This window comes from Jaculus jaculus, chromosome X, assembly GCF_020740685.1.
Source record: "Jaculus jaculus isolate mJacJac1 chromosome X, mJacJac1.mat.Y.cur, whole genome shotgun sequence".
In the NCBI taxonomy this organism is placed as follows: domain Eukaryota; kingdom Metazoa; phylum Chordata; class Mammalia; order Rodentia; family Dipodidae; genus Jaculus; species Jaculus jaculus.
In genome coordinates, this window is record NC_059125.1 from 42,793,387 (window position 1) to 42,820,730 (window position 27,344).

At 38.7% G+C, this 27,344-nt stretch overlaps 1 protein-coding gene and 1 pseudogene across 4 annotated transcripts in view; one reads left to right on the plus strand and one right to left on the minus strand.

Annotated features, from left to right (window-relative positions):
• The window catches only part of Usp9x (ubiquitin specific peptidase 9 X-linked), a 162,091-nt gene that overhangs the window by 53,502 nt on the left and 81,245 nt on the right, over positions 1-27,344 (plus strand). For 3 of the 4 annotated variants that reach the window (XM_045140215.1, XM_045140214.1, XM_045140216.1), the window contains 9 exons: positions 2,704-2,819; positions 3,166-3,417; positions 3,494-3,632; positions 7,943-8,095; positions 9,155-9,259; positions 18,124-18,330; positions 18,940-19,076; positions 21,247-21,395; positions 25,876-25,963. In XM_045140215.1, coding sequence (XP_044996150.1) covers positions 2,704-2,819; positions 3,166-3,417; positions 3,494-3,632; positions 7,943-8,095; positions 9,155-9,259; positions 18,124-18,330; positions 18,940-19,076; positions 21,247-21,395; positions 25,876-25,963 — 1,346 coding nt within the window. The remainder of the gene's footprint in view (positions 1-2,703; positions 2,820-3,165; positions 3,418-3,493; positions 3,633-7,942; positions 8,096-9,154; positions 9,260-18,123; positions 18,331-18,939; positions 19,077-21,246; positions 21,396-25,875; positions 25,964-27,344) is intronic. The other variant, XM_045140217.1, reaches the window with a different exon arrangement.
• On the minus strand, positions 14,632-16,561 carry LOC101616156 (annotated as a pseudogene).

Here is a 27,344-nt window from a genome sequence, read left to right on the forward strand (position 1 = left end):
AAATATTTTATTGATTGATTGATTGATGGGGGGCCACGTAGAGAGAATGGGTGCACAGGGGCCTCCAGCCACTGCAGATGAACTCCAAATGAATGTGCCATGTTGTGCATCTGGTTTATGTGGGATCCTGGGTCATCGAACCTGGGTTCTTAGGCTTTGCAGGTAAGCACCTTAACCACTAAGTCATTTCTCCAGCCCCCAATTTTTTTCACAATTTTTTTTAATTTTTATTAACATTTTCCATGATTATAAAATATATCCCATGGTAATTCCCTCCCTCCCCACCCCCACACTTTCCCATTTGAAATTCCATTCCCCATCATATTACCTCCCCATTACAATCATTGTAATTACATATATACAATATCAACCTATTAAGTATCCTCCCCCCTTCCTTTCTCTACCCTTTATGTCTCCTTTTTAACTTACTGGCCTCTGCTACTAAGTATTTTCCTTCTCACGCAGAAGCCCAATCATCTGTAGCTAGGATCCACATATGAGGGAGAACATGTGGTGCTTGGCTTTCTGGGCCTTTTACCTCACTTAGTATAATCCTTTCCAGATCCATCTATTTTTCTGCAAATTTCATAACTTCATTTTTCTTTACTGCTGAGTAGAACTCCATTGTATAAATGTGCCACATCTTCATTATCCATTCATCAGTTGAGTCCAGCCCCACATTTGACAGAAATTTTAACTATGTCCTTAGTTAGTACAGACACTATGATATCATGAAAAATATAAATGAAATGTGAATGTCTATATTTTTTCCTCTTTATCTCCAGAGATTGAGTATTCTTTACTTGAAGTACTTGAAACCAGAAGACTTTCAGATTTTAGATTTTTTTTCAGATTTTGGGAATATTGACATAATTCAGTGATTGAGCATTCCTGATCCAAAAATTTGAAATGTGTCATTCAGTCATTGAAGATATTTGATGAGAATAAACTTTCCAAACTGTAAATTAATTTATAGTACTTAGTTTGTAGTGGCTTCTGTTTACCATTGAAAAATTCCAAATTATAACTGGCTGTGTTGGTGCATGCCTTTAATCCCAGCACCAAGAAGGCCAAGGTATTAGGATATATTAGGATAGTAGTGAGTTTGAGTCCAGAGTTACACAGTTGAGTTCCAGGTCAGCCTGGGCTACTGTGAGACCCTCCCTCAAAATTGACCAATAAAATTGCAAATTACAGAGCTTAAAAGTCTTGTTTTTGAGTCTTCCTGTTTATCACCTAGAGTTTTGGGTAGGTCTTCACTTCCCTCTGTGAACTCCCCTCAGTGTTAAACTTGGTTGGTCTCAGTTTTAAACCTGTGACAAAATTAAAGTGCCAGACTGTTTTGGGGAGTGTAACTGACCTGACTATGGTGGCATTTCCTCTGCTTCACACCTCTTCTTTGATGTTGCTTAAATGAGATTATTGAAATGTTGAAAATATAGTAAAAACTTAAATAGTGGAGCCAAAAGATCTAAGGAAAAATATACTTGTGCTCTTTGGTAATAGGAATTTGTATCAATAGTATAGGTAAAATGACGTTATAAATATTATGACCTATTCTAGGCTTGACAACTTATAGTCAGACAAGAAAGGCCCTTGTTTGCAATTGCTAAAGCTAGCTTACTCATTTTTTTTGTTTGAAGCACTCTAAATATTCTTGAGTATTTCTATTCTGTAAGTACACATTGCAGCTGAGAAATACAGAAAAAATACCTTTTGACTGCTTAATTATTGTATGCTAAAAGTATATTAAATAATGAGCATGTATGTTTACTAGAATTACTGAATACCCAAAGGAATCTGGTAAATTAATTACTCAGTTTTAATTAATTTGAATTACTCTTTTAAGCCCAAATACAAAGATAGGAAAATATTGTAATGAACTTGCTGAAACATTGTTTACTTACTAGATGATGTAGATTCCCTACTATTAGCAATGGTATTTGCTTTTCAAAACATTAACCATTTTTTTATTTAGCATTTTCTCCTTTTTATTAATTAGGAATTGTTTTTGCTAGAGGCTTAATAGAGAAATTGCTGTTTGCTCATGGTTTTCCCTCAGTGGCTTTTAAAATGTGGCCTTTTAGAAGTTGGCAAAATATAAAAGGCTGTCTTTAGTTCATTAATTTTCAGATGGTGATATGCTTTTAGCAACTTAACTGCTATATATCCCAACTACATTATACTTTAAGTTAGTACTCTTCCTTAAAGAACAGGCTGAAAGATTCTTGTTACTGTTCCATGATGCTGCTTCTAACATGAGTACTGAATGCATGCATAGAAATTAGCAAAAGTATCAGCATGTAAATTGATTCAGAATTTATTATAATAAGTTAGGATACTAAGTAGCTTCTGGACTTAATAGTTTTTGAAGTATTTCTGCTTCCTAAATTAATAGAAATTCCTTCAGATATTTTGAAGATACACATTCTCTTATTGGTGGGGTTGCTGAAATAGAGGCATGCCCTCTGATTCTTATTAATCCACTGTTACTTACATGAACAAACTGTCCCTACAAGTCTAATTTGTACTTGGTACTTATGCTGTTTCTTCCCAGATGGATTACTGTGAACATAATGCAGTATTTTGAGGTCTTTTCCCAGATTACTTGATATTATTGAATGTTCTACTTCTTGAATTATGTTAGTACCTTGTCCCCCTAAAAGCAGAGGAAGTTACTCTTTTTCATTAATTGTATTGCAGGGTTGGCTAGTGGATCTACTCAACAAATTTGGCACTTTAAATGGGTTCCAGATATTGCACGATCGTTTCATTAATGGATCAGCATTAAACGTTCAGATAATTGCAGCCCTTATTAAGTAAGTTGTATTTTAAAATTAATGTTCAATGTACTATCAAAATTGTTTTATTGCTTCATTTAAAAAGTAGTGTAAATCTTAGATTTTATGAGTAGGTGTTTTAAAAAGTAATACGTATAGCCAGGCATTGTGGTGCATGCCTTTAATCCCAGCACTTGGAGAAAGTTAGGAGAATCACCATGAGTTGGAGACTATTCTGAGATGACATAGTAAATTCCGGGCCATCCTGGGCTAGAACAAGACCCTACCTCAAAAACCCAAACCAAAAAAGTAATGCATGCAGTATGAGAGCACATTTGTTTTCAAGAGATTGAGTTATAGAAGTATTGTATCTTTCTTATTTCAGACCGTTTGGACAGTGCTATGAGTTTCTTACTCTTCATACAGTGAAAAAGTACTTTCTTCCAATAATAGAAATGGTCCCACAGTTTTTAGAAAACTTAACTGATGAAGAATTGAAAAAAGAAGCAAAGAATGAAGCCAAAAATGATGCTCTTTCTATGATTATTAAATCTTTGAAGAATTTAGCTTCACGGGTTCCTGGACAAGAAGAAACTGTAAAGAACTTAGAAATATTTAGGTTAAAAATGATACTTAGGTAAGTTACTTATTGCTGGAAATAATACTGTACATGAATTTTTAGAATCATACTTATGAATGAATTTCTCTTACAGATTATTGCAAATTTCTTCTTTCAATGGAAAGATGAATGCACTGAATGAAGTTAATAAGGTGATTTCCAGTGTATCATACTATACACATCGGCATGGTAATCCGGAGGAGGAAGAGTGGCTCACAGCTGAGAGAATGGCAGTAAGTCTTTTGATTCCTTAAATATCTACTTAAGGATAGAGTTACTAGCTAAAAATTAAGATTAAGTGATGTTTGATGGATTGACAATGTTGTTAATCCTGAGAAATTTTTGTAATAACAAGGTCTGTTACTACTTGGAAGTAATAGTTTTTGGCTTAAAATGTCTCTGATAAATGTATTGAATATAGTCGTGAGAAGTAATTATTAGCTTCTTAGAGAGATTTGTATAAAAACAGGCAAGTTGAGCCAGGCATGATGGAGCATTACTTTAATTCCAGCATTCAGGAGGCAGAGGTATGAAAGTCACCTTGAGTTCCAGGCCACCCTGAGACTATATAGTGAATTCCAGGTCAGCCTGGGCTAGTGTGAGACCTACCTTGAAAAAAAATAAAGTAGGGAGGGTGGGCTAGAGAGAAGGCTCAGTGGTTAAGGTACTTGCCTGAAAACCCTAATGTCCTGGGTTTTATTCCCCTGTACTCACATAAAGACAGATGAACATGCTATCTGGAGTTTATTTGCATTGAGTAGAAGGCCTGGCGTGCCCATTCATATGCTCTTGCTCTCTCCCTCCCTCCCTCTCTCCTTACAAATAAATATTTTTTAAAATCTTGGGCTGGAGAGATGGCTTAGTGGTTAAGCGCTTGCCTGTGAAGCCTAAGGACCCCGGTTCAAGGCTCGGTTCCCCAGGTCCCACATTAGCCAGATGCACAAGGTGGCGCACGCATCTGGAGTTCGTTTGCAGAGACTGGAAGCCCTGGCGCGCCCATTCTCTCTCTCTTCCTCTATCTGTCTTTCTCTCTATGTCTGTTGCTCTCAAATAAATAAATTTAAAAAAAAATTAAAAAAACAATCTTAAGGGCTGGAGAGATGGCTCATTGCTTAAGGTGCTTGCCTATAGAGCCTGACAACCCTGGTTCAATTTCCCTAGTTTCCATGTAAAACCACATGCACATGGTGGAGTATGCATCTGGAGTTTGTTTGCTGTGGCTGGAGGCCCTTGCATGTCCATTTTGTCTGTCTCCTATCTCTCTGCTTAAAAGAAATAAAATAAAATAAAATTTTTAAAAAAGATAGAAGGGCTGATGAGTTGGCTTAGTGGTTAAGGCACTTGCCTGCAAGTCTAATAACACAGGTTCAGTTTCCTAGTACCCATCTGAAGCCAGATGTAGTGGCACATGCATTTGGAGTTCTTTTACAGCAGTTGGATGCCCTGGTGTTCTTATTCTCTCTGCTTACAAGTAGATAAATATTTTTTTAATAAAAGAATTGGGAAGTTTATTGAAATGGAGCAGATAGAAGTAATCTTGGATGAGATGGATGAGGTAGTATCAATCTGATACGCAATGAATGAAGTGGTTTCTTCCTCATTTGAGCAATTCCAATTAATGGTGTGAAAATAGGAAATACAAGACTAGACATGATGATATACATTTGTAATCCCAGCATAGAGAAGGCAAAGGTAGACAAATTCACTTGCAAGGACTTGGCTCACCTGGGCTACATAGTGAGACTTTTTCTCTGAAAACATAAGTCAAAATAAGAGATACAGTTACTGAAATAAAAGCTATACAGATTACTATTTTATCTTGATTTTGAGAATTTCTTTTTTGGTTTTTCAAGGTAGGGTCTCAGTCCAGCCCAGACTGACCTGGAATTCACTGTGTGGTCTCAGGGTAGCCTCAAACACATGGTGATCCTCCTACCTCTGCCTCTGAGTGCTGAGATTAAAAGCATGTGCCACCATGCCTGGTGAGAATTTCATTTCTTAAAGCACATCATTTTGCTATTGAAAATTTAGAAATCTTTATTTCCCATAGGAGGCCTATGGGTGTGCCAGGGCCTCCAACCACTGCAAACAAAACTCCAGAAGCATGTGCCATCTTGTGCATTTGGCTTATGTGGGTCCTGGGGAGTTGAACCTGGGTCCTTAGTTTTTCCAGCCAGACACCTTAATTACTAAGCCATTTCTCCAGCATTACTGTAGATTTTCTTAATTTTTATTTGTTTGTTTTCTTAAAATATCTTTAATTGCAAAGAGAGAATATGAATAAATATAAGAGAGAGGGGAAGTGGGTTCACCAGGAACTCTACAAATGAACTCTAGATACATGCACCACACTTAGGCATCTGGCTTTATGTGAGGTACTGACTGGAGAATCAAACTCAGGCCATCAGGCTTTGCAAGCAAGTGTCTTTAACCACTGAGTGATCTCTCCAGCTCTAATATTTTTATTTTACTTTATCTTTATTTATTTGAGAGAGAGAAAGTGGCAGGTAGAATGGACACACCAGGGCCTCCAGACACATGTGGCACCTTGTGCATCTGGTGTATATGGGTCCTGGACAGTTGAACCTGGGTCCTTTGGCTTTGCAGGCAAATGCCCTAACCACTAAGTCATTTCTCTAGCCCATCCATCCCTAATTTTTATAAGTTTATTTGCAAGCAATGTGAGAGAGCATATGAATATGCCAGGACCTCTGCATTTGAATTTCAGCTGTATGCACCACTTTGTGCATGTGGCTTTACTTGGGTGCTGGGTAATCAAAACTGAGTCTCTAGGCTCTATATGCAAGTGACTTAACCAGTAAGCCATCTCTCTAGCCCCTGATATTGTAGTTTTAATATGAGTGAGTTAACACTTAAATCATAAAACCTCTTTTTTTAGCATAAACTATAACAGCCATGAAAACTATAGAGGGCAAAGATCCTTACCCCCCAGGGATCACATAGTAGGAAAAATAGTAATTAGAATGTGACTTTCAAAATGTGGAGGTAGAGCTCAGTAAGGCCCCATGTTCAGTCTTCACCAAAAAGAGGACATGTGGAGAGTACTTAAACATTGTCCCTGATTGAGGAGATCAGGTGGTAGACATCTGGTTCTCTTCATGTGATATGCATGTCTGTCTTAGGAAAATTAAGTACAGAGGTACACAAGATGTGGTCTTAAGTTGGTGTTGGTCCTTGAGCTTGTTACTTGTCCTAGAGAAAGTACAGAAAATTGTATTCAAGTACATAGAATCTTTTATAGCAGTTGACATTGCTGTAAGTCACAAGTTAGCACTTTATTACTATAGAAGTTAGGTAAATGCTAGCCAAGCAACAACTTTGTATAGTATATGGGAACAGACAGTGAAAGTATGCAAACTTGATTCAGATTTCAGTGCCAGCGCTTTCATACCTGTTTACTGTTCTGTAGTAGAATAATGTAATTCTCAGTAGGTTCATCCAGTGATGAAAGAGGTAATGAATCAGTAATAATAATGTCTGGCACATGGTGATCAGTGAACAAATAAAAGTATAAATGATTAAAAGTGTATTTTCTTACGCACCCAAATAAGATTAAAACAGTTCTGAGGCAGAATTGATGTAAAGGATTCAAAGATGCCAAGCTTGATTCCTGTGCCCATCCTACCTACAGCTTCATGATTGTTGCACTTAAAAAATGTTTTTCTGGGAGCTGGAGAGATGGCTTAGCAGTTAGGGTGCTTACATGTAATGCCAAAGGACCCATGTTCAAATCCCCATGACCTACATAAGCCAGATGCACAAGGTGTCACATGTATCTGGAGTTCATTTGCAGCAGCTGGAGGCCCTGGCAGGCCCATTCTCTTATCTCTCCTTCTTTCTTTCTCTCTTAAGCAAATAAAAATAAAATATGTTTTTCTGGGATAAATGAACTAGTCTCTGTCTTTAGGTGCTGACAGTTGAAGCAGGGGCCTATGCAGACCCTCCCCTACCTTTGAGTACATAATGATTTGAATATTTATAATTTATGGGGATATTCTTGTAAGTGCACAATTAAATTTTTTTTACAAATTAATGTGGGTGGTTGTGGTGGCACACACCTTTAATCTCAGCCTGTAAAAGAAGTTTGGAGGCAGAAGGATCACAAGTTTGCCACCAACCTATGCTACATAGCAAGACCTATCTCAAAACAATGATTGACAGGGCTGGAGAAAAGGCTTAGTGGTTAAGGTGTTTGTCTGCAAAGCCTAAGGACCCAGGTTTGGTTCCCCCCAGAACCCAAATAAGCCAAATGCATAAGGTGGAGCATGCGTCTGGAGTTATTTGCAGTGGCTAGAGGCCCTGGCGTGCCCGTTCTCATATTCATTCTCTCTCTCTCTCCCTCTCCCCCTGCCACTTTCTGTCTCAAATAAAATAAAAAATCCTTTAAAAAATGATTGATAACACAATTTTGTGATTTATTTTCAAATTCTTACTTGATACTGTTTAATAATGTGAATGGTACTTTTAAAAGAAAACTTCTGTTTAATTTCCACTTTGAAACCAACTTTTAAATTACATTTAGGAATGGATACAGCAGAACAATATTTTGTCCATAGTTTTGCGAGATAGTCTTCATCAGCCACAGTACGTAGAGAAGCTAGAGAAGATTCTTCGTTTTGTCATCAAAGAAAAGGCTCTTACCTTGCAAGATCTTGATAACATCTGGGCAGCACAGGTAAGGATTTTGAGGTGGTAATTGTGTTAGTTTCTAAAAGAAAGCTATTAAAGACTAATAAAATACATTAGCCATCACATGGTATGCAGGCCTGTGTTGATTTTTCAAGATACCTAAATGCATATTATATTTATAGAAATTCTGCTAGGAAATTTCCAGTACTATGTAAACACTCATTATTTTTTTAATTAAAGTTAGTCATTTGTAGGTGGTCTTAAATAGGCAAAAAGTAGAATAATAAATAAATAAAACTGGATGTAGTTACGTACACCTGCAATCTCACTAACCAGGAGGCAAAATCTGGAGGATTGTTAATTAGAGGTCAACCTAGGTTATCTAGGATTGTCCTGTATATAAAAGGCTAAGGGCTGGAGCCATTGCTCAATTGGAAAGCACTTTCCTAACTAAGTACTGCACAAATAAGTTGATGAAATCAATTTCTTGGAAGAATACCATTGACTTGGTAGACTTACAAAGCCTCCAATAGCAGGAGAATGAAATGACTTGGTTTTGTTTGGATTTTGTTTGTTTTTGTTTTTCGAGGTAAGGTCTCACTCTAGCTCAAGGCAATCCTCCTACTTCTGCCTCCCAAGTGCTGGAATTAAAGGTGTGTGCCACCATATCTGGCTGACATGATTATTTAAAAAATTTTTAAATTATAATGATTATTCCAAAGAACTTCTCAGAAGGATTAGCCAGAAACTAATTCCTTCAATGATCTTAATGATAGTTTTTTTTTTTTTCTCATAGACCTCTTAAGAAGCATTGTTGAATTCTAGATGACAATGCTTTGAATGTTTTTTATCCATAGAAAATCTAGAAAAATTTAAGGTTCCCATTTTCAGTAGTATGCCTTATTTTTCTATTTATAATATTAAATGCAATAAATTGTAGTAAAAGTTCATATGAGTTGTCAAAGTACATATTAGTCAGGTATTTGCAGAAGTGGCGTGGTCAGGTTTTAGGTCTAAAACACTTACTGTTCAGACTTCTATGAAGTGAAGGTTCTTGTTTTTCATAGTCTAGTGTGCTATGATCTTTGGTTTTATTTTTCAACAGGCAGGGAAGCATGAAGCCATTGTAAAGAATGTACATGATTTACTGGCAAAATTGGCATGGGATTTTTCTCCTGAACAACTTGATCATCTTTTTGATTGCTTTAAGGTAATTGCTAACATAGTAAAGTTACTGTCATTTTATTTAAAATAGAATTAATTCATTATATCTGTCTATTGACTTCCACCCCTGGCATATCAAATCAGTCATTATGGATGAAGCCTAGGAATCTGTATTTTAACCAAATTTCTTTGGTGAATCTTAAGCACATTAAAGATGTAAATCAGTGCCTTGCTGAAAATGTAACCACTTTTTCCCTTAAAAGTATCAACTTAATCTTTTATATGTTTTAAAATATCTTTTTACATATTTGGTGCATACAAAAATAAAACCTTTATACACTTTCTCATCCATTGAAATATGTTAAAAACAGCTGAGGAAATTATGTATTTATTGTGGGTGCCCTACTGTTAATAGTCATTTTTTTCTAAATCTTAAGATGATATTCTTAAATGGTGATACATGATCCGTGATGGCAAAGACTACAGGAGGAAAGAAATGAAATTGTCATTACATCCCCTGAGTCCATCTCTTCCAAGGATGACCTTTATATAATTGTTTATGATTTTGCTCTTGGTTTAATGAATATTTATTGAGTACTTGAAAGCTTCTGCTAAGAATGTTCATGTTTTAGTTTTCTTTAAGAGTACAAAATAATAAATTTTATTATGACATTTTGAGATAGGGTCTTACTGTGTAGCTGGCCTGGAACTCATGAGACTCTTGCCTCAGCTTCCTGAGTGCTGAGGTTACAGTAGTGCCTCATCATGCACAGCTAAAGATGATTAAATGAAGCATGATTTGGGTCAATTTGTAGTCATTTGTAGGTTGAAACCAAATTAATTCTTCTTGTTTAGATTTTACTTGGTCCAGAGTGTAGCTTTTAAATATGTGACTTCAAAGTATTTGCTTTTAAATTCATTTATTATCAGTTATAGTCTCATTGAAAGATTTTCCTCCTTGACAACATTTGGTTTTGTCAGCATTTGTATTTTTGACAGTTTGTGTAATATGAAGTATTACCTTATTATGACATTATGATACTTGTTTTTATATCCTTGGTCAGAATAAGATTGAATATCTTTTTTTGTTATTCCTTGAGGTAGGGTCTCACTCAAGCCCAGGATGGCCTGGAATTCACTATGTAGTCTCAGGCTGGCCTTGAACTCAGTAATCCTCCTACCTCAACCTTCCAAGTACTGTGATTAAAGGCATGTGCCACCACCTTTGACTGAATATCTTTTTTTTTTTTTCCCCTCTTTGAGGTAGGGTCTCACTCTAGCTCAGGTTGACTTGGAGTATACTATGTAGTCTCAAGGTGGCCTCAAACTCATGGTGATCCTCCTCCTACCGTTGTCTCTTGAGTACTGGGATTAAAGGTGTGCACCACCACACCCTGCTGAATATCTTTCTTTTTTTAAAAAAAGAGATTTTTAAAAAAAATAGTTATTTGCGGGAGCTGGAGAAATGGCTTAGCGGTTAAGGCATTTGCCTGTGAAGCCTAAGGATTCTGGTTCTATTCCCTGGGACCCACACAAGCCAGATGCACAAGGGGGCACATGCGTCTGGAGGTCGTTTGCAGTGGCTGGAGGCCCTGGCATGCCCATTCTCTCTCTCCCTCTTGCTGTCTTTCTCCCTCTTCCTCTCTCAAATAAATACATAAAATATTTTAAAAAACAAAAAAAATTATTTGCAAGGGGGAAGGGATAGGCATGCTAAGGCCTATTGTCACTGCAAATGGAATACAGATGCATGTGCCACTTTGTGCATCTAGCTTACAAGAGTGCTGGGGAGTAGAACCCAGGCCATGAAGCTTTGCATGCAAGCACCTTTAACCAATGAGACATCTCTTCAGCCCTTTATAATATATTCTTTATAATATAATATATTCTTGAGCTGTTCTTTTTTGTGACTGCCTGTTTGAGTCTTAGTTTAACACTTAAAACTTTTTGCTGGTGTGTTTGCCTCTTTCACTTATGGTTGCTTTTGGACAGTTTTGTTTTTTAAATTTTCCTATGTAACTATCATAGTCTGTATCACTAAAGGATGAGTACATGAAAAAATAATCACTTTATATTGCAAAAAAATAGATGTGTCAGGTATATATATTGCAAAAAAATAGATGTGTCAGGTTATACCTCATTTTCAAAGTTTGATTCAGGATCCTTGTGCTTCATTAATTGTAATTTGTTGCTATTTCTTAAATATTTGAAACAACAGCTTCCTTTATGTTTCTTTTCTTGGTGCCTATCAATAGAAGCTTCACTGAGTAATTGCTAGAGAAATTGTAAGTGATGATAAATTCTTTCTTTCTTAAGAAAGGTCTTGCCTGTTTCTGTAATGTTAGCCAGAGGTTCTTAATTGAAACAACTAAAATTCAGTCCTGTATTCTTACTGTTATTTTGTGCAGGCTAAGGCTATGAGAAATTAAAGATGTATTATATTCACCATGGTAAACACTATTTCATAATTCAATGTAAAGGATTTTCATCATTCTAATGTTTGCTATTAGGTTCATTTTGGTTGACTTCCCAATAAAAACTGATTAGCAACTTTGTACATGAAACATTTCCCATTTTTGTTTAGTACTATTCCTGGCCTTTTAAGCACTGAAGGGAGGCTGGGAGATGGCTCCATGGCTAATACGCTTGCTTTGCAAACAAGCATGAAGATCTAAGTTTGGATCCCTTGCATCTATGTAAAATGCTAGGCATTATGATGTACAAGGGGATTGCTGGCTAGCTTGTCTAGCCAAATCAGTGTGCTTTAGATTCAGTGAGAGACTCTGTCTCATTAAAATAAGATGATGAAGGGATAAAAGATGACTTCTGTCATCAACCTATGGCCTCCACTGCCCCTTCCTCTCTCAAGATTGTGATAATGATATTTTATTAACTTGACATTTGAAACATCATTTTGGAAGGCTGGTGGTGCTTCCATTTTAATCTTTTTTTAATTTTTTTTTTTTTTTGAGATAGGTCTCACTCTAACCCAGGCTGACCTGGAACTCAGTATGTAGTCTCAGGGTGGCATCAAACTCACAGCAATGCTCTGCCTCCCAATTGCTGGGATTGAAGGCATGCACCACCACGCTCAGCTTTTTAATTTTTAATTTTTTAATTTTTGTTTTTTGAGGTAGGGCCTTACCTGGAATTCACTATGTAATCTCAGGGTAGTCTTTGAATTCACAACGGTCCTCCTACCTCTGCCTCCCAAGTGCTGGGATGTGCCACCACGCCCAACTTTTTTTTTTTTTAATTTTTAAAGTTTTGGGGTTTTTGAGGTAAAGTATCACTCTAGCTCAGGCTGACCTGGAATCTACTATGTAGTCTTGAACTCACAGTGATCCTCCTACCTCTGCTGCCCAAGTGCTGGGATCAAAGGTGTGTGCCACCATGCCTGGCCCCATTTTAATCTTTTTTTTAGTTTATTTATGAATTTTCTTAATATAAATTATTTATTTCTCTGGGCAGACAGCCTTCACCTTATTGCACATCTGTAATACCAAGCTACAGGACATGTCTTTTTTTTTTAATTTTTATTTATTTATTTATTTTGAGGTAGGGTCTCACTCTGGTCCAGGCTGACCTGGAATTCACCATGGAATCTCAGGGTGGCCTCGAACTCACGGGAGATCCTTCTACCTCTGCCTCCCAGTGCTGGGATTAAAGGCGTGCGCCACCACGCCTGGCCAGGACATGTCTTAACAAGAGTTTGTATTCAACTTAGCACTGTCTACCAGGCACTGTAGATGAGCGGGATGAGGAAAGCCAGAACCTGATCAGGAGGCCAAAGGTTGGGTGGGGGAGGAGGTTACACGTTCCCTTTCTGACAGTTGTTTTCTCCCAGTAAGGTGCACATGCAAAGCTTACTCTGGATTCTGGGAGTAGGGAAGAGTTGGAAGGCTGAGAAGCCTATGTGACACAGCAGCTCAGCTCAGCTCCCTTTGAGGAGAAGTGAGGCTCACCTTTCATTTATAACAGAGTGAGGCTTTGGGGCAAAAATGGGGTAGGAGTTTATCAGAGAATTAGCAGCAATTAAGAATGTACTGCCAGTGAGATGTCTGTCATCGTGTCACCAGGGACCTGAAAGCTGTGTATTTGAGGGAGGGGGTGCCATTCAAGACCCAGAGTTGGCTTTGGACACCACTGAACCCAGTGGAGCGCGGGGGGGGGGGAGCTTCAAACTTCTCCATAGCACAAATGGCTTTGTGATCACACTAATTAGCAAAACTCTGGGTGTTGGGTTTTCCAACCATTGGTCAAAGCTGTAAGCAGAGTGAAGGGGATTCCTGAGTAGGAAGAGGAAAGTTCATGGGAAGAAGAGTCATCAGGCAGTGATTGTAACATGATTCATCCGTAGGGAGTGGGATTCGAAAGAAGGATCTTCAAGTCCTCGGAGTTCCCTCTTCACTCTGCCTTTGTACTACTCTTGAAGACAGGTTGCTCACATTCTAGAGCACATTCTTTTTTTTTTTGAAGGAAAAAAAAAGGTTTATTTTGGCTTACAGGCTTGAGGAGGGAAACTCTGTGATGGCAGGGAAAACGATGACATGAACAGAGGGTGGACATCTCCCCCTGGCCAACGTAAGGTGGACCATAACAACAGGAGAGTGTGCCAAATACTGGCAAGGGGAAACTGGCTATAACACCCATAAGCCTGCCCCCAACAATACACTGCCTCCAGGAGGCATCAATTCCCAAATCTCCATCAGCTGTAACCTAGCATCAGAACACCTAAATTTATGGGGGGCACCTGAATCAAACCACCACATTCCGCCCCTGGCCCCCATAAACTGATAACTATACATAATGTAAAATGCAATGCATTCATCCAACTTTGAAAGTCCCCATAGTTTTAATCAATTCCAATGATATTCATACACCTCCATAGTCCAAGATCTTTTAACTGAGCCATAATACCAAAAAATAACCTCAGAAAACCCGTAACGGGGGCTGGAGAGATGGCTTAGCGGTTAAGCGCTTGCCTGTGAAGCCTAAGGACCCCGGTTCGAGGCTCGGTTCCCCAGGTCCCACGTTAGCCAGATGCACAAGGGGGCGCACGCGTCTGGAGTTCGTTTGCAGAGGCTGGAAGCCCTGGCGCGCCCATTCTCTCTCTCCCCCTCTATCTGCCTTTCTCTCTGTGTCTGTCTATCTCAAATAAATAAATAAAAATTTTAAAAAAAAACCCATAATGGCATAGAATAACATTCACACTGCAAAAGATGGCATTGAGCATAGCAAAGAAATACTCAAGCAAAAGGCCAAAGCCACAGTCAGGTGTCTAGCAGCAATCCCACTCCTTGGTACCACTTTATCATTGCAGTCAGGTTCACATTGTAGAGCACATTCTTGATACAGGAGTAGGGACTTGGGGCACATGGCAATTTGGTATTAGGCATTAGGTGAGAGCCAGCCACATTAAGCCTTTATGAGGGCAGCCACTACAGCCTTGGCATTGAGACTGTGTAAGTCACAGTAGGTCTGGTCAATGCCCACAAAGACGATGAGTTTGCTTGTGACGTATGTCATAGAAATAGCACCGCCCACCTTGTCATCAACGGTGTCAAATTTGGTAAGGACAATGCCATCAATGAGCTGAGATGTTCGAGCCATAGAATGGGCAGTCAAGGCTCTATTAAACTTGACCGACTGGTCCATGGCTTCATTGCTTACTAAGGCTTTCTCTACAAACAGCACCAAGTCAGGTGTATTGACAGTAATTAGAGTTTCGCCAGGGAAGTCATCAGGGGAGCACTGTCTTGCATGTGGCCAGCTGTATCCACCAATACCACATGCAAAGGTAATAGCTTCCATGGCAGTGCCAGCTGCATCCTTGCCATAACCTTTTCCAAACAACTGCACCATTGTGCGGCCACTATGGTTCTCAGAGGGATGTAGGGCAGTCAGACACCTAGTGTGTATGTGCAGCTGCTCTACAGCGCCAGCATGAAAAGTATCCCAGGCAGCAATGAGGACACTGAAGCCATTCTCTAAAAGCCAGAAGGAAATCTTGGCAAAACAAGTAGACTTTCCCACTTCATTGACACCATAGAACGTGACAATATAAGGATGCTGGCGACGTTGGGCATCCATTGTATCCCTAAGCATGTCTACACAATGATGTGGCTGCAGAATCTGTACCAAGGACTCCTGTACAGCTTGCTTGGCGTGGAAGTCAGCATGCTGAACGTCCCCATCATTTTCCCTTCCAACTTGCTGGTAGCAGATTCACACAGCTGGGGAGCATGTCAGCAGCCACATTCTTAGCTATAAGATGATCACGCATCTTATCCAGCACAGATTCCACGTCTTCACGACTCAGCCTCTTAGAACCCACAAGGCCCTTCAGCATCCCAAACATGCCACCTGGACTCTCCTTGGCAGCACTTGGTTTTATGGAGTTCTGAGTGGCTTCTTCATCATCTGAGCTGCTACAGTCCAGATCTTGAAGCTGCCCACCAGGCCTAGATCCCCCAATCAAGTTGATATCTTCAGATAGGACAGCCGCTGGGATTCCATTGGTGGTGGGAGTGACATACTCCAAGACTTCTTTGTTAGCACAGCCTCCCAGTGCCCACACTTGGAGTGCTTTCTTGCCCTTCTCCTTTGGAGCATCTGACTTCGTAGACTTGCTGGATTTGTCCAAACCCTTCCCATGCTTCTGAATGAACTCTTCTCTCTTCCTGCATATTAACTCCTCTTTAGAAAGTTCACCATTTTCAGTCCCCAAAGGGAGACCTGATTTTCTGCAGGGGCTATTTTGCTGGTATTCAAGGGGTCATCGGAACCTTCTTTCTTGGCCCCCTCCTTTTATTTTTCTTTTAATTTTTTTTTTTTTTTTTTTTTTTTGCTGTTCTTTGCTTTTTCTGTGGCCTTTTCCCCTCATGTTTCAAGCATGGACCTCACAGGTTTCTTGGCCTTTTCAGAATCTCCAAATTTTTTCATGGTAGTGGGAGTCCAGATCTGACTGCTCTCCTCCACTTCACGAAGGAGCTGTAGGAAGTTATTTTGGAAATCAAAAGTGCCATTCAATTGACTTAAAGCACTTAGTTGTTGGATCTCTGTGTGGTACTTGTCCCGAAACAGCCAGTGCACATCATCTGTCAATTTGTCTACGTGGTCAGTGTTAGGATCTTCTGAAAACCAACCCACAAACACCAACTCAAGCTGGTTGTCCAGTTTATACTTGAGTGGAGGACCTCATGGTGAAGGAGTTGTTATATACCCGTTCCTGCAGCAGTATAGAACGAATCAATGCATCAACAGGCCCGGTGCAGGAATCGCTCATTCCCTGGAAACACCAGAGCACAAGCCCACCCTTGGAGAAGGTGGTGAAGAAGTCAAGCATGGCGGCAGCAGGAAAGGATCTGGGGCCGAGGCTGGCGCCGGGAACTTAGCTGCTACCGCTTCCTGCTGGGCTAAGCGCCGAACACGTCACACCAGCAGCTCAGAAACCACCTCCTCTATTTTTTTAAAAATTATTTATTTATTTATTTGAGAGTGACAGACACAGAGAGAAAGACAGAGAGAGAGAGAGAATGGGCGCGCCAGGGCTTCCAGCCTCTGCAATCAAACTCCAGACGCGTGTGCCCCCTTGTGCATCTGGCTAACGTGGGATCTGGGGAACCGAGCCTCGAACCGGGGTCCTTAGGCTTCATAGGCAAGTGCTTAACCGCTAAGCCATCTCTCCAGCCCCCCACCTCCTCCATTTTAATCGTTTTAGATTAATGTTTTTTCTAGATTGTGATGATATTATATTCTGTGTAAATTAGGATTTTTTTCTTGGTTAATAACTTGGACTTGGCCACAGACTTTGTTTTCACATATGTAGAGCACAGTGCTCTGTAATCACCTTTGATTTATTGCGAAAATCTTGGTATTTCAGTTTGTATTTACCATCTTCTATGATGTACCAAATAGCACATACACACTAAGACAGCGCTTCTCAATGAGAGGCTCTTGTAGGTAGTTGCCTCTCACCCCTAGAATATTTAGTGATTTTTAGAAATGTTTTCGGTTGTTAAAACTAGGGAATGGTTATTTGATACTGGACTGAAAGGTACTGGATTCATTTAAGTGGAAGCCAGGGATGCTGCTGAATATCCTACAGTGCATTAGCCCCTACAACAAAGAAATTTTCAGACCCAAATACCAGTAACACTTGCATCATGAAGTTGTAGCTATTTAACTGTAAATTGAATTCCCCACCCCCATGATTTAGCTCTCTCTTATAAATACTACTGTTGTCTTTAAAATGTCACTATGTGGGGCTGGAGAGATGGCTTAGTAGTTAGGTGCTTGTCTGTGAAGCCTAAAGACCCAGGTTTGATTACCCAGTACTTACATAAAGCCAGATACATGAGGAGGCACATGTATCTATCTGAAGTTGGTTTGCAGTGGCTAGAGGCCCTAACATGCTCATATTCATATTTTCTCTCTCTCTCTCTTTCAAATAAATAAAAAATATTTTCATTTTTAAAAAATGTCCCTGTAGGCCGGGCATGGTGGCGCATGCCTTTTGCCTCAGCACTTGGGAGGCAGAGGTAGGAGGATTGCTCTGAGCTTGAGGCTACTCTGAGACTATAGAGTGAATTCTAGGTCAGCCTGAGCTAGAGTGAGACCCTACCTCAAAAAGAAAAAAAAATAATATCCCTGTGAGCTGGGTTTGGTGGTACACATCTTTAATCCCAGCACTTGGGAGGCAGATGTAGGAGGATCGCCATGAGTTCGAGACCACCCTGAGACTACAATAGTGAATTCCAGGTCAGCCTGGGCTAAAGTGAGACCCTACCTTAAAAAAAAAAATCACTGTGGATTTTCTGATGAATATATAGTAAACCTAATAACATTTCAGTTAAGGAGAGAGAACCAAATATGGTTTGTTTTCATGCCATTTAAATGTTTTCCTAGGCTAGTTGGACAAATGCAAGTAAAAAGCAACGTGAAAAGCTACTTGAGCTGATTCGTCGTCTTGCAGAAGATGATAAAGATGGTGTGATGGCACACAAAGTATTGAACCTTCTATGGAACCTGGCCCACAGTGATGATGTGCCAGTAGATATCATGGACCTTGCTCTCAGTGCCCACATAAAAATACTAGATTATAGTTGTTCCCAGGTAGGTGGGTGCCGCTTTACTGACTTCTGTGACATTTCTCTTTTCCTTTATGGTTAAAATATCTTAATTGCAGGATAGTTTCATGTTATTCTGATATTACTTTTAAATGATCTTCAAGAATTGACTGTTAATAGCCTTTTTACTTTACTGAGGTCTCTCTATCAAGGTACTATAAACCATCTGACCCTCCTTGGGGAAAAGTACCTACAATAGGCTATGTAGTGGTGATATTGTCAACTGAGTGATAAAATGATGACTTTAAATCATAAAATAATAAAGCTGAGCAGGAACTTTAGAAGTAAGAGAAATTAGGCCTTTTTCCTTACAATGGTTTCCTGATTAGCAAAACTTTTCATCAGGATGTTGCTTGATTCTGATAAGGTAAGCCATCTTAAAACATTGGCTAAAACTCATTACCTTCAGGCAAATTTAAAATCAAAAACTTTATTGAATTTATTTTAATTCTCAGAGTTTTAGTAGTGTGAAATTAACATATAAAGCTTTTAATATACCCCAACTTAGATGCCTGGTAGAAATTTCCTGAGTATTTTATTTTTATTTATATTTTTTCTGAATATTGATTTATATAAAATATTGAAATTGTTTAAGGACCGGGATACCCAAAAGATACAATGGATAGACCGCTTTATAGAAGAACTTCGCACAAATGACAAGTGGGTTATTCCTGCACTGAAACAAATTAGAGAAATTTGTAGTTTGTTTGGTGAAGCACCTCAAAATTTGAGGTAAGATTTTTAATGGTAAACAAGTTTAGTATTTTTACTTATTTTGTTGAAAAGGTGGTAAAAACTGATTTTGTCTTATTTATTTATTTATTTTTGCAGTAGGGTTTAGCTCTCACCCAGGAGGCTGACCTGGAATTATTCCCTCAGGGTGGCCTTGAACTCATTCTGAGATTAAAGGCATGCACTACCACACCCAGCTAAAAACTAACTGTAATGAAAGAAGTGGAGTGACACACAGAAGAGAAGGGTTAGTTGGGAACAAAAAAATCCTATATTAGGATAGAGAGATGGTTCAACATTTAAAGGGGCTTGCTTGCAAAGCCTCTAACATCCCCAGATTCAATTCCCAGATACCCATGTAAAGCCAGATGCACAAACTGGTGCATACATCTAGAGTTTGTTTGTAGTGGGAAGAAGCACTGGCACATCTATTCTCCCTCTTTCCTTGCAAATAAATTATATCACTCATATGAATAAAATAACTCATATATATATATATATATATATGAATATGAATAAAATAAAGATCATATATATATAGATAGATTCTTAGGAGCTGGGCATGGTGGTGAATGCTTTTATTCCTAGCACTCAGAAGGTAGAAGTATGCTGTAAGTTTGAGGCCAGCCTGGGAATACAGAGTTCTAGGTTGGCCTGGTCTAGAGTGAGACCCTACCTTGAAGACTAACAACAAAAATGATTTTTAGGGGGCTGGAAAGATTGCTCAGCCATTAAAGGCACTTGCTTGCAAAGCTTAACAACCCAGGTTTGAATCCCCAGTACCCCTGTGAAGCCAGGTGCACACAAAGTGGCACGTACATCTCGACTTTGTTTGCAGTGGCAAGAGGCCCTTGTACACCCATTTTCTCCCCTCTCTTCCCCATCATGCTTGCAAATAAACTATTATTATTATTTTGGTTTTTCAAGGTAGTATTCAATTTTTTAAGTTAATTTAGAAGACTGAGTTGCAAAGACATGTAAATTATGGAAGATGGAAAGATGCAATTTAAAACTATTTTTATTTTTTTTTAATTTTTAAAACATTTATTTATTTATTTGCAAGCAGAGAGCGAGAGGTAGGAGACAGACAGAATGGGTGCTCCAGCCGCTGTAAACAAACTCCAGATTTACATGCCACCTTGTGAATCTGGCTTTACGTGGGTACTGGGGAGTTGATTCTGGTTCGCTAGGTTTTGCAGCAAGCATCTTAAGTACTAAGCCATCTGTCCAGCCTCCTTCTTTTTAATCACAATCTTCAAATGTACTGTTCTGGATGCCAAAATTTGTTTGCTGAAATGACTTTCCTCTCATATTTTCTGGTAATGGATGGAACTGGAACTAATAGCATGAAAAGGAAAAAATAATGTAAGGAGAAAAAAAGCTGAATGTAGTAGGAAAATTATTCACAAATGGAATCAGTGTGTCAATTCAATTGTTTAATCTTAGGAACATATTTTTCTTAAATATATGATACAAATGGCTAGATCTGTTACAGCTCTGCATTACTCTATGAGTATGTCTCATTCTGTGTATGTTTTGATGTTAAGTAACAAAAGAAATTGGAAAGGAACTAGGTGTCTTTCTGGTGACACTTTAAGGACAAACTTGGCTGCAAACCAAGTGCTCCTAATATGTACCTTGAGTAACTTAATGATTAAACTCTGTATTCGCAATTGCAATGCTAGTTGTGTAAAAAAAATGTTTTAATTTTTTAATATTTGATTTAATTCTCTGAGGGGTGGGGAGATAGAGAGGATGGGCATACCACGGCCTCCAGCTACTGCAAATGAACTCCAGATGTGTGCACTACCTTGTGCATCTGGCTTATGTGGGTACTGGGGAATCAAACCTGGGTCCTTTGGCTTCATGGGCAAGCACCTTAACTGTTAACCATCTCTCCAGCCCATCTTGTTTTACAATTGTCCCATCATCATGTAACCTAACTCAAGGACTACCTTAATATAAGAATAGAAATCACTCATTCTGAAGAATGACTCTCATGGAATAGAGTTAAGAGAATATAGATGTTTGTTTTCAAACTGCTTAGAATTGTCATTTAAAAGTACATGAAAAAAACCTAGTTTTTAAAGCTTAATTAGTTGCTAAGAATTTAGATAGTATGAACTCTTTTGATTACAACAGAGTTTAATTGCCTAATTATATTGTTAAGTTCTTCTCGTTTCAGTCAAACTCAGCGAAGTCCCCATGTATTTTATCGACATGATTTAATCAATCAACTTCAGCACAATCATGCCCTAGTTACTTTGGTAGCAGAAAACCTTGCCACTTACATGGAAAGCATGAGACTGTATGCCAGAGGTATGTGTTACAAGATAAAATGAGCTGTGAGAAATAGCAGCAACTTCTTTCTTGCATTAATTACCTTACAAATGGTAATTTTACTGGGGCTCGGTTTGACATTCCTCAGACTCTGCTATGATCTTTTCTTTGTGATACAAAGCCTTCAGAGTTGTCAGCGCAACCCTTATCCCAAAGTGAAGTCATAAATTTTATGTGCTACACTACTGATTTTTTTTTCCTGAGGTGGATAGAGTCTTACTCTAACCCAGGCTGATCTAGAATTTTATCAGTAGTCCTACACTGGCCTTGAACTCACAGTGACCGGACTACCTCTGCCTCCCAAGTGCTGGAATTGAAGGCATGCACCACTTCATCTGGTTCATTGTTGATTTTTTTACGTTCTTTTCTTATACATCGTGTTGCATTTCATTATCAAAGATTGGAGACAATTGTTGGGTACTCAAGAGATGATGTATGTGTAATTCAGCTTCACTTCAATTTTCTCCATTTTAGTCAAATTCTATATGAATTGTTGTCTCATCTTAATTTCATGGTCATTTTCAAGACCATTTTCAGTCTTCAGATTGTTTTTCTTTTCTTATATCTGTATCTCTACAAAGTAAGATATGTAATTCGTGCATAGTATTGCCTAGGCCTGAAACATGCCCCAAACATTAGCTATATGACTTTGAGCAGGTTACAAAACAATTTCTGTTACATAGTAAGCATTGGGTATTTTCTTATAAGCATTTTGACAGCATAGACCTTGTGCTTCTAACTAATTTTCATACTATTCCTTCCTATAACTTACACTGTTCTTTTAATACCCATGTATCTATGGATGAGGGTAATTTTTGTTGTTTATCTTTTTTATTTGAGAACGACAAATAGAGAAAAAGAGAGAGAGAAAGAATGGGTGCACCAGGGCCTCCAGCCACTGCAAACAAACTCCAGATGTGCGTGCCACTTTGTGCATCTGGCTTATGTGGGTACTGGAGAATCAAGCCTCAAACTGGGGTCCTTAAGCTTCACAAGCAAACACTTAACCACTAAGCCATCTCTCCAGCCTGATAGGGGTAATTTTAAAGCTAGTAAAAATCTTCTATTAAACTCTTTACATTAAATCACTTCTGTTGTAAATCTACCAACATTTCTGAATTTGCAATTCTATGAGATTATGGTGTTTTTCCTGTGCACAGTAAGTGTTCCATGAGTCTTATTGGAGGTGAACTCCAGGCTTCCACTCTTTACTTGTCTTCCCAGTTTCAGATAACCATTTCCCAAGCATTAATTTCGGCTAGCATCTGAAGCATATCCTCAGTTGCATACTTGCTAAGGCTCCCTTCTGCTTTAATGTTGTTCAGTTAAAGGAATGAACAAATTAAAATCTTCTAGTATTTGCTCATATGTTCTCATTACTGATTCTTAACAAAACCCTCTGTAAAGATTTTCATATGTGTGTAGAACATAGTATCTTTCAGTTGTCACTGAAGCTTTAAATTCACTCTAGGATGGTCATTGTACTGATTTTTTGAACACTTATTGACAAGATTTTTTTCTGGGTGGTGTTGAGTTGTCTCATTGTAGATTATACTTGCCCTTTTGTTTTGCTAAGGACTATCAACTTCCATTACCTCTTCCCAATGTCTTAATCTAACACTGGCAGCTTTTAGGAACACTTGCCCAATGCACACAAAAAGATTTCCTCAGGACTGTCATTCACCATCAGTTTAATATTTAGATGCAGCTACAAAACTACAAAATGACTCATTAAAATAAAATGAAAAAGAACTTCCTACATTCAACTCTACAGGTCCACATATGCCAGACTCACAAGGTTGCACATGTGCACAAATGCTGCACGTGTATGGAGTTGGCTAGAAGCCCTGGCTTGCCAATTCATTCTCTGTCTTGTAAAAATAAAAAAGTACAAAATAATCTTTCAAATCATACTCCAAAAAGTAGAGTGCTCAATGAATTATGGTAGCATGCAAAAGGAGCACAGGATTTGGCTTTCACTGTCCCAAATTGGGTGAAAGTAATTGAACCCATTGAATAAAATATATTGATATAAAAGAAAATATCAACTTAAAGAGTATGTCCTTACCAAAAAGAAAAGCATTCTGTTGGGTAAAAATGTTAAAATAAATTTTAGTTATGTATAGTATATGCATCTGTATACATTTGCATACACCACATGTACATCTACAACACACATATCATCTCAATAGAGGTAGTCAAAGCATTTGACAAAATAGGCCCTTTCATTATAAAAATGCTCAACAAGCCAAGAGCAGATGAAAACTTCTTAATCTTATCAAATGTACTACATACGGTGAAAGACTGTCCTCTCCTAGGACAAATAAGTAAATAAATACAGGAAGTGCTCTTACTGAGCCATTTCCCTAGCCCATCATTAGGAATGAACAACCTAAAAATTCAGGGGGAAATTTCAGTTGAGTAAGTAGTAACAGTTTTAAAAAAATATCAAATTGGGGCTGGAGGGATGGCTTAACGGTTAAGTGCTTGCCTGTAAAGCCTAAGGACCCCGGTTAGAGGCTCGACTTCCCAGGACCCATGTTAGCCAGATGCACAAGGGGGCGCATGCATCTGGAAATCGTCTGCAGTGGCTAGAAGCCCTGGCACGCCCATTCTCTCTCTCCCCCCCCTGCCTCTTTCTCTGTGTGTCACTTTCAAATAAATATATAAAAATAAACCAAAAAAATATCAAATTTATAGCAACAAGTTGGACAAAAGAACAGCAAAACCTAAGGAAAGCCAGGCATGGTGGTGTGGTGGCGCACACCTTTAATCCCAGCACTTGGGAGGCAGAGGTAGGATTGCTGTAAGTTCAAGGCCAGCCTGATACTACATAGTGAATTCCAGGTCAACCTGGGCTAGAGTGAGACCCTATCTTGAAAAATTGAAAAGTAAAAGGTGCTAAGGAGATGGTTCAGTGGATAAGTACTTCATGTGCAGTTCTGAAAACCTGAGTTTGAATCTCCAGATCCTATGTAAAAAGCAAGAAGCTCTGGTGGGCTTCTTTCCCAGTGTACCTATAGGAAGAAAGCAGAGATGAGAATTCCCAGGGAGTTCACGAATGGAGCAGTAAATAGCAGGAGGCCCTACCTCAAAATAGGTACTGGCCTGAAAGTTGTCCTCTGATCTCCACAGACATGCCACAGCATGCACATACCCACAAAGAATAATTTAAAAGAGGTCTAGGGAGATGTCTCAGTAGTTAAAGGCAGTTGCTTACAAATCTGACAAACAGTTTGGTTCTACTTAGTGCCCATGTGATAAAGCTGCATGCCTTTGTAACCGAGCATGTCTACCTTCAGCAAGTGGAGGTAGAGCTTGGATTATCTAGAAACTAACAAATAACACCACGAACAGAGTCTCTGTCTCAAAAGAAGGGTAAAGGAAAGGATAAACAACAAGGTTGTCTTCTGACATCCACATCATATACGTACACACATATTTATTAATCTTAAGAAATAAAGAGAACGCTTGGTATGTGGCTCAGTAGGTAAGAAAGCTTGCTGCTCAAGCATGAAGATCTAGATCTGCCCTGAGCTCAATCCTCAGAACTCATGTGAATCGCTGTGTGTGGCCATGCATTTCTGTATCCCCAATCCTGTGGGAGGTGGAAATGGGAAAATTGTTGAGGTTCATTTGTCATTCAGTATGATGGAAAAGCAGTAACTTTGGGTTCAGTGAGGCTTCATCTCAAGGAAACCAAACAGACGGCAATAGAGGAAGGCACTCAGCATTCTCCTGTGATCTCCATATGTGTGCACATAGAGCACATGCATCTGCACACACACACACACACGCACCCCACACCAGTTTTCAGGATAACAGGCAGAAAACGATAGGAAAAAAATTGTCTTGGTTGTTCATTTTTGTGAACCACATAATTCAGTCTTGAGCTGTAATCATAATTTGTTTCTGAGGGAGAGATGGCCCAGCAGTTAAAGGCACCTTGTGCTGTGCATGGTGGTGCATGCCTTTAATCCCTGCACTCTGGAGGCAAAGATAGGAGGATTGCCATGAGTTTGAGACCACCCTGAGACTACATGGTGAATTCCAAATCAACCTAAGCTAAACTGAAATCCTACCTCACAAAACAAAACAAAACAAAGAAAGGCACTTTCTTATAAAGCCTGATACCCTGGGTTCAGTACCCCAGTACCCATGAATAGGTAGATGTGTAAATTGTTTCATTGTGTATGCAGATGAGTAAAAGAATTGTTCTAGAAAGAATTATTTTGATTCACATTGAACAGATGATTTTATTGTGCTTATGTAAAAGATTTTATTTTTTGAAGACATTTTGAGATGGATATAAATCACCAATTATCAGTTTTTAATAGAGTTTAAGTTGTCTTCTAATGAGAAAGGATTAATGACCTTTTATAAACAGACAGTTACCTTGGTTGAGGTCAGCTGTGTGGATATCCAGTGGGTATAATGCATGGTTTTTCTTAATTTGTAGATCATGAAGACTATGACCCACAAACTGTGAGACTGGGAAGTAGATATAGTCATGTTCAAGAAGTCCAAGAACGGCTTAACTTCCTTAGGTATGTTTGATTATTCTTTTTAAGATACAAGTAAAGAATGCAGTGTGACTATGCTGTCTAGCTGTCTTCATTGGGTGGTGGTCTTTTCTTTGCCACTTTAAATTTTCTTATATAAAAATTAAAATGACATCTCAGGGCTTAAAAGATGGTTCAGTGGTTAAAGGCACTTGCTTGCAAAGCCTGATGGTCTGGGTTCATTACTCAGTACACATGTAAAGCCAGATGTACAAAGCGGTACATGTATCTGGAGTTTTTACAATGGCAAGAGGCATTGGTGTGTATACCCATTCATTCTCTCTCTCTTTCCCTCTCTCCCTCCTTGCTAATTAATAATAAAATATTTAAGAAAACACTCAGGACATCTCCCTGTGTGTATTGCTAAATACTTTATTTATTTTTTTATGCCTGAGTATTTCTTGGTATTTGAAGAAAACACACTTTATCTTTAAGGTAGAGTTCTCATATTTGGTTTTTGCTTTGTTTTGTTTTAAGGTGAGGTCTCACTCTAGTCCGGGCTGACCTGGAATTCACTATGTAGTCTCAGTGTGACTTTGAACTCACAGTGATCCTCCTACCTCTGCCTTCCAAGTGCTGGGATTAAAAGCTTCTGCCACCTTCCCCAGAAGAGTTCTCATATTTGTTTATGGTAGAAATAATTATTTTTAAAGGACACAGTTCCATGTTTTGGTACAGCCAGATGGGGAGAACCATGCTGATATTAATCTCATAGAGACTAGGAAATTTGGGACAAATGGCTCTTTACCAGATTTGTTTGGGTCCTGTAGTGAGTGCCTTGTTATAACAGTGGCTGACAGAGACAATCTGAAATCATGCTAATAACATAATTTCTGACAAGGACGAGAAAAATGGGTTTATCCCATTAAGCCAGACTGTAGTATCCAAAGCTGGATTTGCTCCATGATACTTGGCTTTCTTTTAGTGATTATACTTCTAAAGATTAGGAAAGTAACTTTGTGGGATTGATGGTTAGAAATATGTATCTTATAAATCTTCTTGTCCGTTTAAGATTACTGAAATCTGTACATGTGTATGGGAGAAAATTGAATTGCATAATTGCTTAACTTGAGAGAAACTCTTCATCAGATTCTAAGAAAATTGCCTATGGAGAATACATCTTGAACATACCCGATCTCATCTGATCTCAGAAGCTAAGCTCGGTCAGGCATGATTAGTACTTGGATGGAAGATTGTAAGAAAGTTGGCATTTGTTTAAAGTTGAAATCATTTTTTAACTTGGGGAGAATCGACCTGGAAACATCCCAACAATTATTTTGGCAAGACGGCTACCAAACTCTAAAGCACAAGCTACGTGTCCATAATACCTGGGGGGTGGGAGGGCAGATGGAGGACATACCAAACA